Source organism: Gymnoscopelus braueri, assembly GCF_963280865.1.
Source record: "Gymnoscopelus braueri genome assembly, chromosome: 3".
NCBI classification, from domain to species: Eukaryota; Metazoa; Chordata; class Actinopteri; order Myctophiformes; family Myctophidae; genus Gymnoscopelus; species Gymnoscopelus braueri.
Window position 1 is genome coordinate 3062336 of NC_137612.1, and position 20000 is coordinate 3082335.

Sequence of the window (20000 nt, forward strand, 5' to 3'; positions counted from 1 at the left end):
GAGGGGGACACAAGAGAGGATAACAACAGCAGGCGGTACAGATGCCACACTATACTATAGACAGTCTTACCTTCACTTTTTGCTACTTGACCTGTGGGCTGCTTAACTCTTTAAGTCCTGAGAACGCATCTGTGTGTCATTTTTAGATTTCGTTGGGCTATTCAAAAATAGCAGATATACAAGCTCATAGCGTGGCACCGAGTGCCGCGCTATGAGCTTGTAGATCTGCTATTTTTGAAAAATCGTGAAAAATGTTGTGCAAATCTTTGAATATATATATATATTTAAAGCGAGCATTTCTAGCTAAAATGTTATTGCTTCTGGGGATTCTACAAATGTCTTCTAAATCAGTTTAAAACAGTTTTCTGAAACACTTATGTTGCTATAATATTAATGTCAGTGTCAAGGAGCCCCACAACGATATGTATTTGGCTGCGGACCCCCATCTAAAAAAATAATAATCCAGGGACCCCCAGAAGCAAAGATTTGAGTAAAAAACAATTGCTTTATAGATATATATTCAAAGATTTGCAAAAAAAAAAACACGATTTAAAAAAAAAATAGCAGATCTACAAGCTCATAGCGCGGCACTCGGTGCCGCGCTATGAGCTTGTATATCTGCTATTTTTGAATAGCCAAAAGTATAAAATATGGATAAAGTGGTTACACAGATGCGTCCCCCGGTCTTAAAGGGTTAAAGGTGCAAGTGACAGAGTGGTTAAAAGCTACAGAGAAGTCTGACTCAGCAGTCGACAGACGGACGCCATTGACAAGGGAAGCGTTTGAGGATTACCTCAGAACCAGACACTCAGCTGCTGTCCAGAGCTGTTATTGATGGGTCTGTGACAAGCGCAAGAGCAGCACAATGTTGATAAGTTAAAGAAGTTCCATTCAGCTGCCACAAAACACCAGCAGCACTGAATGTTCGGTTCGGTTTTGTTGACCTATTTAATTGTTGCATGTAGTTTCCACTCTATCTCATTGGTTTATTCTATTCCTATCGTTTCTGAGGCTGGTTAGTGTTTTAGTACTCAGATTCGTGAAGTAGTAAAGAATTGCACCTTTAAACATTGTGACTGGTGAAAATGAGTGGAAGTCCATTGGATACTGGAGGGAGGGGAGGGGGGGGGGGGGGCGTGCTTGTGTGTTAGTTCTACCAGCATGTTTTATGACTGCAGTGTGGAGCGCATGGCGTGCAACATTTATGGGTTACAGCTTTCACTGGTTTGTGACAGAAGTCTGTTTTCTGTCTATAGCTGTCACGTCACGTGTTGTGTACTGGGTTACTTACAGAACTGAGAAATAGGAGCGTCCATTTGAGCTGACGCGCCCCCTTTGGAATTGAGTTTCTGGACCTGAGTGGGTGGGACGGGCTTGTGGGACTGGCCGGTGGCACGGTACATGGCCTGGACCCACAGGATGCGGTCCTGCTCGTCGTCACTGGCAAAGACCACAGTGTCACCTTCCTTCACGGCATTGAAGAAAGCCCTGCCGCCATCCAAACCTAAGTAGGAGTAAAGTGTAATTATATTATGTCTGCTTGTATGTGCATGCGTGTGCGTGCGTGCGTGCGTGTGTGCGTGCGTGCGTGTGTGTGCGTGTGTGCGTGTGCGTGCGCGTGTGTGCGCGTGTGTGCGTGCGTGCGTGTGTGCCGTCTCACCTGGCTGGGGGTCAGTGTAATCCACAGTGTACCCATCCAGCTGAAGTAACTCCTGTGGTTCAGATTTCTTCTCTCTGTAGCTACACATGGCAAATGTGTATTGGCTCACCTAAAACAGATTGGCCATGATTTAAAATAGTTGCACAAAGCTTCTTATAGGCTACCATTACATTCTATTGAAATGAGGGCTTTGCTCACAAGCTAATGTTGACTAATAACTATATGATTTACCAGATAATGGATTATATCCAATTGTGGAAAATGTAGTGTTGCCTCCCTGTACTGTAGATACATGCAGTCATATATGCAGCAAATACACCTCCAAGTCTACTGTTGTTTTCATTTTCTCCCCATTTTAGACATTGCCAATTGCCCCAATGTACTGCATACTGTGTTTCCTGTCACTGCCAACCCCCATTGTTGGCCTGCATGGGATGGGTGACAACAACCACAATCCTCCTCCGGTGCACATGGAGACTCAAGCTGTCTCTCTTTTCATCTGACAGTGAGAAGTTTCACTCAGAGAGCACAACACGTGCAGAGGTCCAGCCCAGGTCCACACTATTTTCTCCAGTTCCCCCAGTCTACTGAACTGGTGCTAGTGTGCAGTGACAGGGATGCAATCAATGGCCTGCTGGCTTCCCACCTGCGAACACGGCCATTTGTGTTCATTGTCAGCGCTATAGTTGAGGTGCCAATTTGGGCTGCAGAAGGTTTGTTTGTCTGTTTGTTTGTTCTACCATGCTCAATTTCGCCATTGGATCTCGGATCAGACCCACCTGTACCAGGACAAAGAAACGCTTCTTCCAGCGCTTCCAAACATTCTTCCCAAAAGCCCACAGGTACCTGTCAAAAAACATTGTGCAAAACAAGTCAGTACACTGAACCCATGCCATATTTCATATCTAAAAAAAAAGAAAAAGAAGAAAATACACGTGATGAACCATGACCATAATTGGTATACAGCAACAGTAGGCCTATTTTTTTTTTTTTTGCATTGTTATATAGCTCAGCTTGACAGTAATAAACATAACAAAACTTTTAAACTATTGTGAAAAAAATATATATAATGGAAAACATACATGTTCATCACTGTTGCCCTCAATAAATGCAGTTACACTTACAAATCCTGACTTAATAAAACCCCTAAAATATACATTGGTGTCCACCAGGGGGAGCAGGGAAACGTCATAGTATTTTTCCATGGTATGTGCCTGGAAATTAGGCCAAGCAGCTGAAGGGGCTGCTGTTCTATAAGAAATACATGAAAAATAATAAGCACACAGAGACTTGGCAGAGAGAGCGCCACTGGCTTAGAGAGAGAGAGAGAGAAGCTTCCAGTCTCTTACCCACAGTGTTTCATGTTCTGTGGTTTGTCCATGCGACAGACAAGTTTGATCTTGAGATCGTGGTCGGGGCAGGCCTTGGTCAGAGTCATCTTGTGCAGCTCCGACTGCTTGGGGCTGTTAGGAGTAGGGTGAAGGACGACCTGCACTCAAATCAAACAGATGGCACAATTTAGCACCTCAGAGACTGGAGACTCGGGGCTCTAGGATGCTGTCATGAGCTTGACGTTGGATGCGCTGCTCGCGGTCGCAGTCGGGCTAGAAACCTTGTGTGTCCAAAACCATTACGTTTGAGGAAATTACCTGCATTCCAATGGGTCCAGTGCAGTTATTATTTAGTCACAAGCTCTTCTTTTACTTTTCACGAGTTCAACATTTATAAAATCCACCGACATGGTCAACCGCTTACACTTTCATTATTTGTCTGAAATAGCAAAAATAGCCTATTTACAGTGGTGGAAAAAGTACTCAAATGTTTTACTTATGTAAAAGTATCAATACTTCAATGTAGAAGTACTCTGTAACAAGTAAAAGTCCGGAATTCAAAATTTACTTGAGTAAAAGTACACAAGTATTGGTATCAAAATGTACTTAAAGTATCAAAAGTAAAAGTACTAAAATGTTTGAAAATAGCAGATCTACAAGCTCACAACGCGTCGCGATGCGACGCGTTGTGAGCTTGTAGATCAGCTATTTTCAAATAGCCAGGTATAAAATAGGGCTAAAGTGGTTAATGGATGTTTTATAATGTAATAATTTATATCTGCAAAGTAACTAGTAACTAAAGTTTTCAAATAATTGTAGTGGAGTAAAAGTACAATATTTGCCTCTGAGATGTAGTAGAGTAGAAGTAAAAGTATAGAAAATTGGAAATACTCCAGTAGAGTAAAAGTACCTCAACATTGTACTTAAGTACAGTACTTGAGTAAATGTACTTAGTTACTTTACACCACTGCCTATTTACAAGCTCACAACATGTCGCATCTTGTAAATACTAGGCTATTTTTGCTACTTTTGTTAGACACTGTTGTACTATAAACTAGGGCATTCATTTATGAAAAAACATACGTTGAAATATCTAGATACAAGGTTTCTACCCAACAGCAACATCATGGTATGCTATGGGTTGTATAAACAACATTAACCCTGGCGTCCCTATTTTGGGCACTACGTAGTGGATGTACAAGCTCACAACATGCTGCGATGCAATGCGTTGTGCGCTTGTGCAGTAGATCGGCTACAGTATAACCGCTATTTGTCGTATGAAAGATTATATATTTGAGTGGTTAAGTGGTTAAGCTGACCTGGATCTCTGTAATATAATATTCAGCAATAACTGACAGCATTACATAAGACCTCTTAACACTCTCACGCTCGCACACCTACGTACGTACTGTATGCGTGAGACATGTGAGATTGTGTTAGTCAGTGTGTAGAGAATCGGAGGAGCATTTACATTTGCTCAGAAGAGGAGCTCTGATCTCTCATCACTGAGTAATGCTTAAACACCATGAATTTTAACATTTTCTTATTTTTTGTGTGTTTTTGGTCTCCCCTACCTCTCTTCTATCCCAAATCTGGGGTTTTCTGTAAATTGGTCTCAAAACAGGCCAAACTGATTTGCACCCTGACGTGACGTCACGTCAGGGTGCAATCCCTCCCGTTTTTCAGTTCCAAAACAAATTAAAAAATAAAAATACATTATTTTTTTTTTACTTTTTCCACACAGAACCAGGAGATAACATGCTCACAAACTGGCTCAATAGCGCCCCGTGCCAAACAGGACAATGTGGTATTGCAGGTGAAAGTGCTTTATAAGCCAGAGAGAAGTTAGTTGGAATGAGTATATCTGAGGCTTGATTTAGGCTCAAACCTTTTGAAAAACGTTTGAGGGACATAAACAATATGATATTAAATATTATGATATTTTTTAAAATTCATGGTGTAGATCCTTTAATGTATCCTTAGAACAGTGTTGGTCGCTATCTATAAGCTAACAACGTTGAATATCTGTTATTATTTTTGACACATGGCGAGTGATACCACCATGTGACAAAGAATACATTAAAGGGTCTACACCATGAAAATCACTTTTTTCTTGTTTTTTTTTGGGGTCCCCAGTGTCTCTTGTACCCCAAAAAATGTTTTTTTTTTTTATTCAGTCATTCCTTCTCATTTCATGGATTTCCAGAATGGGCGTGTCTGAACAGGCGATCTCAGAATGGCAATGTTTATGAGGTCATAAACATTTTTGATGGCAAACCCAATGTTAAATGTAAAGTGCCCGAATCGCTCCGAAACTTTTTCTACCCCCCCTAAGTGGGGGTCTACGAACAAATACTTCGGGCTCGGATTTTGGCTCCGCCCCCCGGAAGTGGGTGAAACAGGCACCTCAAACACTTGGTGGAATTGTTCAAAAATGTTCAAAGTGTTTTTTTTTCGATTTTGTATTTTTCTTAGATGCTTCTTTTTATGCAGAATTTTTCCTTTTTTCCTTTTTTTTTTTTTATATATTTTTTTATTAACAGAATTTTGTATTAACAGAATTGCTCAGTAGCCCCCCCCTGCCCAAGAGGACGTTTTGGTATTGCAGCTGAAAGTGCTGTATAAGCCAGAGACAATTGACTTGGGATGAGTATATCTGAGTGATGATTTAGGCTCAAACCTTTTGAAAAAGGTTTGAGGGACATACGCCATATGATATTAAATATCAAATATATTTTTTTAATTCACGGTGTAGCTCCTTTAAGCCTCCGACCAGTGACACCACCTCCCAAAACCAACAGTCGGACAAACGTCTGCAAGTCTTGGGGTTTTTTTTACGAGCAGAGTGGAGGACACAGGAATCTTTCCTGCTCCATCATATTTGAATAATTAATACGCAGAGGGCGTGTGGTTTAAATCAGGACACAGGAAATCGTTTGCTAGGAAATTGGATGCGTTCACATGGGCCTGTTGTTACTGGCCCATATTCAAAAGAGGTTATCTCTGAATCCCGTCCAAGTGACTGAACGCAGGAGGCTCGGGTCGATGTTAGAAGAGCAGAACCTGCATTCTCCACCACCGCGTGGAAACCAGGACACACAAGGTTAGAGGAGTCACAGGGGATTCTGGCTGGACCTAAACTCAAAGCATGAGCATCCACAGAGACACCGGAACGAGGACAGAGTAGACTTCCAGATCTAAAAGTGTCTAGAAGTACAGTACAGTAAACATATCAAGCTGATTACACTGAATGAAAATACTGGGAAAATGGATGACGCTCTGTAAGCGTAATTGATGGCTCGATCTGTGCGCGCGCGTGTGTGTGTGTGTGTGTGTGTGTGTGCGTGCGTGAGTCTGTGCTTGCGTGCGTGCATCTGTGATACAGAAAGAGAGAGAGAGAGAGAGAGAGAGAGAGAGAGAGAGAGAGAGAAAGAGATGAAGAGACAGTTTGGCTCTTTAGGCCAGCTCCCAGGTGAGACCTGCCTAGTTTAGAACAGGTGGTGAGGGAGGGGCTTTGCAGCATGTGAGATAAATGAATTTGGATTGCAGAATGCGTTCTAAACGGCATTGTCATTGCGTGATTGATTTTATTATTAAGATCACGTGCAAAAAAAGAAAAGAAAAGAAGAGTTTGTATAGGTTTGTGTTTGGAGCAGATGCTCATAGCAATAGGTTTAAATAACCTGCTTTCAAAGCCCTGCTAGTCAGTCTACACACAACACACTACTGACCCCAGCTAGGGCTCAACACATCATCGTTATCTCGTGGAAACCTTGAATGTTCAAAATCACTACTTTTCAAGGAGTGTTCAAATATAACCTGTGTTCCTATGGATCCAGTGGAGTTATTATTTTGTCACTCGTTTTAATAATTTGAATTGGTTCAACATTTATAAAACCCAAAGACAGACCACTTTCACTTTAAAAACGAATTTAAATAGCAAAAATAGCCGATCTTCAAGCTCACAACGCATCGCGAAGCAACGCATTGTGAGCTTGTAGATCGGCTATTTTTGCTACTTTTCTGTGACACTGTGGTATGACAAAGTACAGTAGGGCATACATTTACGAAAAAACATGAAAAGTTGAAGTCGGGTTTGGTTTCTGCCCGACTGCAACGACGTGGATCTGTTTCCTGGAAACACTGCAGTATTAGTGCCATTCATCTGCATGTGGAAGGACTCCAATGCTCCTTTTAGGCTGAGATGAAGGATAGCATTTCTTCTTCATTGACGTTTACCCAACTCTGCTGCACCCATGCATAATTATTGATTGAATACACTGAGAAGCCCTTCCCCCAAGAACCATTCTTGTTGCGGTCATGTGCTGTCACTGTGCCGCAAGTAAGGCATGTTCCAACTCAGGAAAAACTGATGGATGGATATATCAGGTTTTACTTGGTCTGTAGTGCATACATGACCAAATATACAGTAAAAAATACACTAAAAAATAAATAAATAATAACGTTCAAAATAATAATGACATGCCCAAAACAGGGATGCCAGGGTTAATGGGGTTAAATAAGAGAGTTGATTACCCTGCCCAGCTCTTTGTCTTCCAGTGCCAGCACTCCTGTACTCTCTGTAAAGAACTTCACCTTGACGCCAGGCAGAGGGTGTGTGGTGGTGAAGTCCCCTTGGGTTCCCCAACTGAAAAAAACAACGACAAAAAGCCACTCGGGAGGTTAGCTTCCATAATGCAGCCTGCCGGGACAGCATCCTTCAGCTTGGAACATCTCGAGCAAGCATGCTGGACAGCATTAACTCCTGTGAGGTTGATAAAAGCTGGCTGAGATCCAACAGTCTTTCTCTCTGTATCACCTTCCAAAATAACAAGCGGTAAACACGTCTTCTGTTATTTTTGACGAGCGTGAAAGTGTGAATTATGAGAGAGAAAATACGCAGACATAAGAAAGAGATATGGTGCACAGAGAATAAACATGTCATCTTCTTCTCCTTCTGTTCCTGTTATTCTTGCCACTAGGGCAGTAGTTCTCAAACTTTTTCGCGTCAAGGACCTCCAAATTGATATATATTTGGCCGCGGACCCCCATCGGAAAATGTTTTGTGCCAGGGACCCCCAGAAGAGAAGATTTGTGTCAGAAAAACACTTTAAAGATTACAAAAAAATAGCAGATGTACAAAGTGACACGCTGTGAGCTTGTAGATCTGCTATTTTTTTATAGCCAATGAATAAATGGATAAAGTGGTTAAAATGGATAAAGTGGTGATTGTGATGCAGTATTAACACATTTAGCTGGGGACCACCTGGAACCCCCCCCAAGGACCCCTGGGGGTCCCTGGACCCCACTTTGAGAACCAATGCACTAGGGATGCTCTGAGGAAGGCTGATTTTTTTTTTCCTAAGGTCTAGTAATCTAGTCAGTATAATATACTATGTTATGGCCTCACATACCTTCTTAAGTTTTTTTCTGAGTAAACTGTACCATTGCAATGGAGCATGAACAGTATGAAAATTATATGGGGGGGGGGGGGGGACTTGACATTTTAGAATCAGAATATAGCCACTGTTTATATGAAGGCAGTGGTGGGCTCTCTGGTGGACTGTGCTGGTTTCAGATGGAACCATTATTATGGATTGAAGGTGACCTTGTGGATCAAATCATCGCCAAGGACTGCTAGTGCAGTCCATCCACCAAAAGCTCCTGTGAGCATGCAGCTCTAATGTTCACACAACACAAATCATCTACCAGTAACCTGTAAGCTGATTGTATGACGTTCTGCATAGTAGTGTATATTTGTATGTCTTCTTAAATGTCATCATGATTTGAGTGCACGGGGATCTCATTTTAAATAAGCCAAGAGCTTTTATGAGCGATCCAGTTTAGAGGACCTTGTATTGTGAATTGTACTTCCATGTACTTTAGGGTTAGGGTCTTTCAAAATAAAGTATTCAATCAATCAATCTGTCAATCTCTAATAATGTCCCACTGTCTATAATACTAAATCATAAATAGACATAGAAATAGAAAATACATAAATAAAAATAAATAAATAAATAGAATAAAATAAATAAATACAAATAAAAATAATAATCACATTCTATGATAAATGCTAAATTCAGCCAGTAAAGACCATACTCAAGTTTTAAAGGCTTACTAGAACATCCAAGTTCTGTCATTATCTTCTAGAATAACAACACTAATCAGTATCCACATTTTGTGGATGTGTATGTCGATGGGGGTATAACGATGGTTGAAAATCACACCTTGTAACGTGATGTAATGGCAGTGCTAACTATAGTCCTGATACATGCAACACTACACCAAAGCTGTTAGAATTGGATAAGAGTGATGTCAGCCAGTGCAGAGCCTGGCTCCACTGTAATGTATTCACAGACAGACACTGTACAATTATTAAAGATAGGCCGACAGTACATATAAATAAATATGCTGGGAATTCAAATAATGTGGGGAAAATAGCACATTATGTTTTAATTTGGCATTCTCATTAACAATAAATATGTTATATATATTTTTTCAAAACTGTAATGTCAGGAGTGGAATATCCACCCTAGTAAACTCTCCCAAGATCCCTATAAACACACAGTTTACACCTATATCATCAGTATAAGTGTACATTTAATTTCACATTTAACGGTAGAAAGGGTTCAAAGCATTGCGAATAGAGCTAGTTAGACATTTACAATGTACATTTATATGAGTATATAATTATATCAAAACCAACTGATATTGTTGCCTAGATATGTCCAGAGATGGGTGAAAATCAAAAAATATTTTCGATACAAATTACAAATGCTGGGTCAAAAAAATGTATTACAATACCACAACCCCACCCAACCCGTATATATATCCACCCTGTCCCCCAAAACCCACACAATCTCTTTATTTTCTGCCTGTAGCTCTTCAAAGCTATAACATTGTCAGGCACTGTGTGTGTGTGTGTGTGTGTGTGTGTGTGTGTGTGTGTGTGTGTGTGTGTGTGTGTGTGTGTGTGTGTGTGTGTGTGTGTGTGTGTGTGTGCGTGCGTGCGTGCGTGCGTGCGTGCGTGCGTGCGTGCGTGCGTGCGTGCGTGCGTGCGTGCGTGCGTGCGTGCGTGCGTGCGTGCGTGCGTGCGTGCGTGCGTGCGTGCGTGCGTGCGTGCGTGCGTGCGTGCGTGCGTGCGTGCGTGCGTGCGTGCGTGCGTGCGTGCGTGCGTGCGTGCGTGCGTGCGTGCGTGCGCGCGTGCGCGCGCGTGCGTGCGGTGACCTGGTTGCCAAACATGCTTGTAATTCCCAGGAGTTCCAGTGGGGGGCTCTCTCCAGATCCATTCCTACTGTATCCGCTATTCTAGTCTTCTCAGAGGTGGTGCAGAAGAAGCAGCAGTTTCTGTCCTTCACATAACATTACCTACTTTAAGCCTTCATTTATGCTCTGTCGCACAATGGTGGCGAGCGCCGAAAACAGCAGACCTACAAGCTCACAGCGCGTCGCATCCATGACGCGCTGTGAGCTTGTAGGTCGGCTATATCCGACGTGCGACACCGTCGTGCAACAAAGTATGCATCTGGCTTAAACCCCTCCCACCCAATCACTCTCCGTCAATCTCTCCCTCTATCTCTCTCTGTATGTATCTCTCCATCTCTCCTACTCTCCTTATAAGAGGGTACTTGAATTAGGTGCATAAGAGAAGGACGCTGGACCTTAAAATAACTCTATGATGCAAGCATTTATATAATCTATTGTAGTAGCCCCCCCCCCAAAAAAAAAAATAAGAAAAACTGTAGACACAGGAGTCAAAGCAAACATGAGCTTTCGTCAGGATATTATTTCCAGAAATGAATTCCATTGATTTCACATGAGGCAACTGTAGGGGCTTTCAAAAGACTGTAGCGAGTAATATCCTACAAAATATAATAGACGGGAGGATTAGACAATGAAATGTTTTACATGGATCACTTGAGTCAGAAATAATCTGTAGAAAAGGATGAGTGAGTCTGCGGGTATGAATCATGATCGACTCAAACAGTTATAATGAAAAACCTACACAGTGAATGTTCACTTCCCCCGTGGGATTTCTACCTACACTGTCAAATTCTGAGTGTTAATTTAATTCTGAGAGTGTCAGTGTTCAAATTGAACCAAATGGACTCTTTGTAACTCAGTGAACAAAAAAGTAATGTAACTGTACAAATGGAACCAAATGGACCCTTACGGGCAGCGGTGGGTCTTGACTCCTGACAAATCTCTCAGTTGCTGCAATGATGGCTAACCTGACCCATTCAATGAGTAAATTAAACTTGGTCAACTAAGCTAACGTGACATCGCCACATACAATATGTTTATTTCTGGTCAGCTCATATAGCACCAGTAACCAGCAAGCATTGTTCCTTAGGCCATATGGACCCCCAAATTGACTTTCATTAGGCCATGGAACCCATGCCAAGTGATGTACAGTATATTTGTTTTTTGCATTTTTTTGTTTATTATAATTGTATTATTTATATTTCAAGTGAATTTAATTAGTAGTTACATTAAACTACTCTGCATTTGACTGGGGAGCCAGAACCACTCAACGAGCTCTGGGGTTCCCCAAATCATCAACAGATGGGTTGTCACCCTCAAAGTCACTGTTGGATGGCAACTGAAGGCAACTACTTTAGCATTAATGACAAATAAATGTGTTAGTATTGTTTGTATTCATTGTTACACAGACCTTCTTGAATTTGGTGACACCAGAGCAGTATTTTGCCAAATTGGGTAGAATTATTTTTTATGTAGGCTAATGATTCCTGCCAATGCTGAATATTAATGCTGAGGAAGAGTTCTAATCTGCACGCTTTGCCTTTTGTTACTTAACCTCTCTACACAACCTCACAAAGCGTTTCACTTTTCAATTAGTTATCCAGCCATCCTTTTAACCTTTACGTACTCTCTCAGCATAATATACTGCCAGAAAGTCACCCAGTTCAATATAGCATTACTTTCTGTATAATACCATGTGTAAAGGGCCATTCACACCAAGCACTATAACTATAAGATACAGTTTTTTTATTTTTAATTTTTTATCCCACGATTTTGTAACCCTATTTTTTACACCCAGTGCCAATTGTCTATGTAATCCTGGGCACTACCTTCCCTCTGCCAACCTAGGGACTGGGCCAGGGCCAGGGCCGAGCTCATGCCTCCTTCAATGCATGAGAGCCAACTGACCTTCTTGTCACCTGACAGGGGAGAGTTTCCCTGGTTGGACGTCAACGCCAATTGTCTATGTAATCCTGGGCACTACCTTCCCTCTGCCAACCTAGGGACTGGGCCAGGGCCAGGGCCGAGCTCATGCCTCCTTCAATGCATGAGAGCCAACTGACCTTCTTGTCACCTGACAGGGGAGAGTTTCCCTGGTTGGACGTAGCGCGTGGAAGGAACACGTTATTCCAACCAGTTCCCTTCCCCTCCATCAGGCGCCCCGGCTGGCCAGGGGGAGGCAGTATAGTGACCAGGATTACTACATGTTTTTGTGAGGGTATTAACTACCCTAGGAGACACGGGGAGAACATGCAAACTCCACACAGAAAGGCCCTTTCGCCAACCCCACCTAGGGTATGGGCACTGATGACGCGGAGGAGAGAACACGCCCCCAGCGCCCACAGCGTCCCCTGCGGGAATCGAACCCAGGACCTTCTAGCTGTGAGGCGACAGCAGTACCGACTGCGCCACCGTGCCCCCTAGATACAGTTTTAAAACTCAAGTGGATAGCAAAGTCCACACCACAACAAAGACAATGGTGAACGATATAGTTCACCATAAAATCCAGCCAGTAATTGCCTAGCCTACCTCCCAAGGTACTTCATTCACACCAAGCACTATTACTATTATGATAACTATGATTATGTGGTTTTAAAAATCGTTCTAACTGAAGTGGATGGCAGAGTCCACACCACAACTATAACGACAACGATAGTTGTAAAATGATATAGTTTTGGTCACTTTCAGAGCAATTTTAAGAATGATAGAAATATTGACAGCCATTCAAAATGCATCAGAGGGACAACAGGGATGCAATTGGCCTCATTCGACCTCGGAAAATGTTGTCATTAATGGAGATGAGGAGACACACAACTACCTTGCCTCCTTATAATTAATAATCACGAGTCAGATAATCCATATCCTATTACAATCGTCTTTCAGCAGCAGTGAGATGGAGATCTCTCTCGCTCTCTCTATCTCTCGCTCTCTCCCTCCGTGTGGGCTCCGACCATAGAATTATAATATATCTAGAGGGCGGACTGCCCCGCCCCCAGCTATTCATTTCAATGAAAGTTGCTCACTGGCGTTTGAAGCACCCGGAAATACCTCTACTGTAGCATTTGCACACCAAATTTGGGTGCCCAAATGCGGAGGTCTTGAGCACCGAGCAGGCGCGCTAGGGTTTCAAACTGTAGAAGCATGCGTAGTGGCATTTTAAATGCGGAAGTCCAGCATTCTCAGATTTGACCACCAGGCGACGGCCGCTCCACTGTTCTACCGTGGCTCTGGGGGCGTGGCTCTGGGGGCGTGGCTCTGGGGGCGTGGCTCTGACCCTGGCTCACACAGCTGGACTATGCAGTGTGTGTTTGGTGCTACTGTTTACAGTTGTCAAACTTTTTCGTGGCAAGGACCCCCAAATTGATATGTATTTGGCCACGGTTATGCTATACTGTTGCTGGGGACCCCCTGGATCCCTCCCCCAAGGACCCCTGGGGGTCCCAGGATCCCACTTTTTTTAAAGGATCCCTCACTAATAATGATAATGATAATGGGAATTTATTTATATAGCAAATTTCCCAAGTCCCAAAGTGCTTTACAGAGCAGAATAAAAAGAACAATCATGATAAAACTTTGGATAAAAGCTATTACAGACGATCAGAGAATAAAGCAAGTGGCACAAAATACATACAGATATACTCAAATAAAACAAAAGTGGCAGTAAAATTTTAGAAAAGGCCTTAGCATAGAGATAAGTTTTCAGAAGAGTTTTAAAAGATGATACTGATTTTGCACGTCTTAGGGTGACAGGTAGGGCGTTCCAAAGCTTAGGGGCCCCGGACTGCAAAAGCTCTTCCACCCTTTGTGATGAGCTGGGGTGTGGGGGTCTCCAGGAGGGCCTTATCCGAGGATCTGAGGCTGCGTACAGGCCTATAAGGTTCCAGCATGGCAGAAATATAAAGGGGGGCCTGTCCATTCACAGCTTTGAAGGTCATAAGTAAAATCTTAAAATCAATTCTAAAATTAACAGGTAACCAGTGAAGAGCAGCTAAAATGGGGGTGATATGGTCACGTTTCTTGGTGTTGGTTAAAAGTCTAGCAGCTGAGTTTTGCACTAATTGGAGACGGGATAAGCCTTATATGCCTTAATACATTATCATTGCCCCATATAACAAAGAATTGAAATGAAAAACACCTTAAATATTCTATTTATTTTAGAAATAATACATCTTTCATTCTGTCATATGTCCATGTGTGGTGCAGCCTTATGGAATGTATGGAATGCATGTGCTAATAAAAAACAACTTAACACTTCCTAATTTCAGCATCACAGCAATATTCTAAATACTCTTTATTAGCACATGCATTCCATACATTCCATAGGGCTGGACCCAAGCCCCCAGAGCCGCGGTAGAACAGTGAAGCGACCGTCGTCTGGTGGTCAATGTGAGAATGCAACATTTCCTCATTTAAAATGCTACTGCACGTGCATCTACCGTTTGTGCGCCTGCTCAGGACCCAATATTGGTACTTCCGGCAGACTTCCGGGTGCTTCAAACGCCACTGAGCAACTTTCATAGAAATGAATAGCTGGGGGGCAATACGCCCTCTAGATATATCATAACTCTATGGCTGGACCACACATGGACAAATGACATCATCAACTTGCGACGGGAGCGGTCCCTACTGTGTGAAAGCTTCTTAGCCGGGGATCCTTTTAACACCTTGGGTGCCAAAACAGGGAATCTCCGGTTTTGCATAAAGTGACGTTGAGTGCCAAAACCGGGAATCTCCTTGAAATCAATCTTTTTTTTTTTTTCTTTTTTTTCCACAAGGGGGGGGGGGGGCTAGCGCAGCTCTGGAATCACCCACGGTGACTCTGAGAATGAAGGGACAGATGGATCACCGTGCCAAAAAAAATGGCTCCCGTCCACTCCCATTCTATCTCCTTGCAAAAAACCTCCATATTTCCTTAACTTTTTACAGTGGGGGAAAACCACTCATTTTCGATCCGAGATCACTCCGCCATGGTGACTCGCGTGAGAGATGTTATTGTTCCAGGTGTTAGCCAGGACCATCCACCATCGTGCACGCATATATTGTTTACAATCGGGTGCAAGTCTGCAGCTGTAAACAGCGTAGGGTTACAAACGGTGAGATCTCTGGCACTCAACGTCACTTTTTTAATAAAACTCTGGCACCGAATGTGTTAAGAGTATGACTATGATAATCAGTGAGCAAAATAAAATGACATTAAATGAAATAATGACAATGTCCAGGGCCTTACGTTGGCTTGGAGGCTTCTGCTTGGTCTGTCTGGAGCTTCTCCCCTCCCTCCACCTCCATGGTGCAGTACACGATCCTGTTGGGGGCCAACGACTTAAGCCCCACCACCTCCATGATCACCACCTACCAGGAAAAATAATCATTTCTTTCATGTGTAATTTAACTCAGAGAATAAACTTTTAAGAAAAGGCCGATGCACACCTCAAAGGTTGGGTGACAGGTGCGTATAGGACAACCAGGAATGTCCAAATGTTCAGAAAGGATGCTCCTTTTTGCAAAGAGCATCCTTTTTGGCAAGTTCCAGACAGTGTGCGAGACCTTTTTCTGTGATTTGATATCATAGATCCCTTTCTGAACTCAGAGAATACGAATGGTCGATTGGTTCCTTTTAAATGCACACTGAAGATTTCACTCTGTAAAGGTTCTTACATTAAATATATTGTCGTTTGTGTCATGGGTACATCCACACAGAATCAATGTGAATATTACACAACGATACATTTTAACTGTGTATCAATCAATCTGTATGAATGACGCATCAACTATATCAGTTGATATATATTGATATATATCAATAAATATATTTCCCCCCAAATAATCAAAGATTTTACTTAAATTTCAATAATAGTGAAAATATCTGATCTACAAGCTCGAGCTTGTAGATCTGCTATTTTCACTGTATTTGAAATAGGGCTTAAGCGGTTAATTCATAACGTACTTTTCCCCCTTCCTAGAAATGCGGTGGAGTCAAAAGTACAATATTTGTTACCGTCCACCACGGCACAAAACCATAGTTGTCACAAATGTATTAGAGGAGTGCAAATCATCTCAGTATAGTGTGATGTGTAATGGTGCACACCTCCGGAATGCCTTCCTCATTCCTCACACATGTTATGTTCTTTGTGAGTCTTAAACAGCGCTGCATCGTAATGCAAGACGTGAGATGTTTCCCTGCTTCCCTGGTGATAGCTCACTCCAGACGAGCTGATAAGTGATAACGAAGATGACTCACGTTCCCTTCCCTGTGCTAAGGAGCCAGTGAAAGGTTTTTTCCTGTGTGTGTGTGTGTGTGTGTGTGTGTGTGTGTGTGTGTGTGTGTGTCTGGTATGCTCTCAAACCTTCTGTTCAGACCTCCGAGCAGCTCTGCTGTCTGTTCCTATACTTAGTCTGGAGCAGGGAGGTGGCCTGCGACAGCCGTGATTTATGAAGCCTGATTTATGCACATCTTACACTAAGGGGCTGTAGAGCGTCCATTTATTTGTCTTTCCTGCCTCTGAGCATTGCTAAAATTCCATTATTAGACCATGGAATAACAAACACTACACTGTTAATTCACCCTCATTCTGAGAGTGTTACAATGTGTACCAGAGTTTGACTACACCATGAATTTGAACTTTTTTGTGTGTTTTTGGTCTCCCCTACCTCTCTTCTATCCTCAAAAATACCCCAGTTTGAACACTCAGGCTTTCACAGAAAATCTGGGGTTTTCTGTAAATTGGTCTAAAACAGGCCAAACTGATTTGGTCCCTGTGCCTACGTCACGTCAGGGAACAATTCCTCCCGTTTTTCAGTTCCAACGTTTTTCAGTTTTTTTTTTTACTTTTTCCACACAGAACCAGGAGATAACATGCATACAAACTGGCTCAATAGCGTCCCGTGCCAAACAGGACAATGTGGTATTGCAGGTGAAAGTGCTTTATAAGCCAGAGAGAAGTTAGTTGGAATGAGTATATCTGAGGCTTGATTTAGGCTCAAACCTTTTGAAAAACGTTTGAGGGACATAAACAATATGATATTAAATATTATTATTATTTTTTAAATTCATGGTGTAGTCCCTTTAATTAGATTTTACAGCCTATGAAAATGGTAAAATACCCAAATCCTACAGGGTGGTTTTCCTTCCTCGTATGTGCTGGTTTTACCTCCAGAGTGAAGGAGAGCACCACGTCAGACTTTGACAGTGTGTTCTCGTCCTCCTGGCCCATGTCCATGATAGACGTGTTGTGTCCCTTTTTCAGCTTCTGGAGTTTGAACTCCCCTCCTTTGGACACGGGCATGCTCTCCAGGTTAGCCATAAGCTGGTTGACGGAGGCCTTCAGCTCCTCGATGTACATGCCCTCCATCTCTTTGGTCACAAATTTGGGGAACTTGCCACCCTGCGAGGAACCAGAAAGAATTGAAAGCTTTTTGCAACAATGCACAGCGACTGGTACATGTATTTATGCTACCAACGGCGTCGAAAGATAACAGACCACCAGCAGCAAATACGCTATTCTGATTGGTCGAGACATGTCACATGGGGTTACATTACTTGTCTGTAACACTGCTGAATGAGTATAGATTAAATATCAACGTCCACACCATACTGTACAATGTACAGTATGTCTTGGAAGTAGTCTGGTTCATAATTAGCAACCTGGTGACAAAGATACTTTACTGTAGCAGCATTGAAGGAATGAATGCAAACCATTTATATGGTATAATATTTTTGGCAATTATGCAGACATCCTAAGTTAGCCACGGTACAAGCAGAATAATGCAGGAATAATGTGAGGAAGTCAGTTGAGGAAATACCTGTACTTAAGGTGAGTAAATAGATTGATTTATGCGCACCCCCGTCATGTGGTTATTTTCCCAAAACGGACTTGCTCCCAGCACATTATCACTTACATATTCAGTGTGATTTCAAATCCTAAAATCTTGCACAGTACGTTTCACTCAGTATGAGATATCTAACACATCAAGGTGCTATAGAGCATTTGGCTCGATTTATGATCATTTCTGTGCCAGTGTTGCACTCTGAAAATAGCCGAAAATGTGTCACGCCGTGATGCGTTGTGAGCTTTTTTTCCGGCTATTTTCGGTCCACGCCATCGGCGCACAATCAAGTATAAATCAGACTCTACTCTTTCACGTGGGCCCATTTGCTATGTCTGACTCACCCTGGCAATCTGATCAGCCATCTGAAGACGTCCATCCAGTTCTCTCCTGATCTGTGCAGCCTGTTCGTCCAGGTTGTCCAGCTACAGATGAACAAAGAGGAAACGAATATGTAAACAACCAAGTATTATGTGTATTTTTTCAGATATTACAGCTGAATTCACATTAATATATCAAAATTATAATATGTTATATTTAGTCAACCTCAGGCCCTGTCATAAAACTGTTGTACCTTGAATACTATTTAAGTTTCATGGGCTCTCAGTATATCACTAATTAAAGTGTACTGTACGCACACAAGAGAATACAAAGAGTAAGCTATACGGTACATAAGGACATGGATTTGATGCAGAGGTGTGTCACTTTATTGTTATAATATGTTACTGGAAAATACGTGTTGATATAGAGATAATCCTTACATTTATACATCCACTGCATAGAAACATTTTCAATATTAATAATAGTATGCATTCATTGACCACTATTGTGACATCTGCTGCTGTTATAGGAGCTTCACCGAGCTTCAATGGGTTTCAGTGCATGTTGAAGCATGTTGGTGGCCATGCCAACACAGTCCTACAGAGCCAACAAGACCACAGGCCAGGTTGCCTACGCAGCAGTCACTTTGAGTCCTGTCACATAGCCCTCCCCCGAACATACAGCACACACACACACACACGCACACACACACACACACACACACACACACACACACACACACACACATACACACACACACACACACACACACACACACACACACACACACACACACACACACACACACAAATACGCTACCATGCAGTGACAATAACCAGTCACAGGCACCATGATGACACATAAAATTCAATTCCAGCAGTTCAATTTGATGAAAGTGGACCTCTGGAGAATATCCATTGTGTAGTGAGCACTAAGAACTGCTGTCCACGAATGCACAGAGGGCAAATAAAACAATTAATTTTGGAGGCAATAAACAAGTTGCCCTGTTGACACAACCAGTGAAGTCAGCGCTTCCCATTGTGTTTGTGTGTGTGTGTGTGTGTGTGTGTGTGTGTGTGTGTGTGTGTGTGTGTGTGTGTGTGTGTGTGTGTGTGTGTGTGTGTGTGTGTGTGTGTGTGTGTGTGTGTGTGTGTGTGTGTGTGTGCCATGCTTATGTTGTTAGAGGCTGCTAGAGGCTGCAACACTAATTCCTAATTTCTCCAGCTGCTTTTGAATGAGTGAGAGGGAGGCAGAGGCAAGGTAGTTGCTTCAACCATAAACGGTGGTTAAAGTAATACTAGGTAACGTTTTCAACAAAACTAAAGTTAAATTGTATATCTTTTGTGAGTGGCAAAAGTTTCACAACACCCACTCCATGAATTTCACCCCCGGAAGCCTTTTATTTATATATTTTCTATTGAATGTGGACTGGGGGGACTTTCCCGGGGAAATGACGTTCCTGGCCAACGTCATGACGTCGTGGCCGACGTCCCCAGGAACTACCGCAACGGTTTCCTGTTTGGCCAGGAACTATCGCGGTAATAACTAAAAGGAACCTCACGCTGATGTTAAGAGAATGTAGGATTAGAAGATCGAAAAAG

General features: G+C 42.5%; 1 protein-coding gene across 3 annotated transcripts in view; it reads right to left on the reverse strand.

Moving 5' to 3' along the window:
- Positions 1 to 20000, reverse strand: part of cadpsb (Ca2+-dependent activator protein for secretion b) — a gene marked incomplete at both ends in the record, with an annotated part of 105382 nt that overhangs the window by 36564 nt on the left and 48818 nt on the right. For all 3 annotated transcript variants that reach the window (XM_080423146.1, XM_080423144.1, XM_080423145.1), the window contains 8 exons: positions 1292 to 1504; positions 1661 to 1769; positions 2440 to 2506; positions 3010 to 3149; positions 7528 to 7639; positions 15482 to 15603; positions 17403 to 17636; positions 18423 to 18503. In XM_080423146.1, coding sequence (XP_080279272.1) covers positions 1292 to 1504; positions 1661 to 1769; positions 2440 to 2506; positions 3010 to 3149; positions 7528 to 7639; positions 15482 to 15603; positions 17403 to 17636; positions 18423 to 18503 — 1078 coding nt within the window. The remainder of the gene's footprint in view (positions 1 to 1291; positions 1505 to 1660; positions 1770 to 2439; positions 2507 to 3009; positions 3150 to 7527; positions 7640 to 15481; positions 15604 to 17402; positions 17637 to 18422; positions 18504 to 20000) is intronic.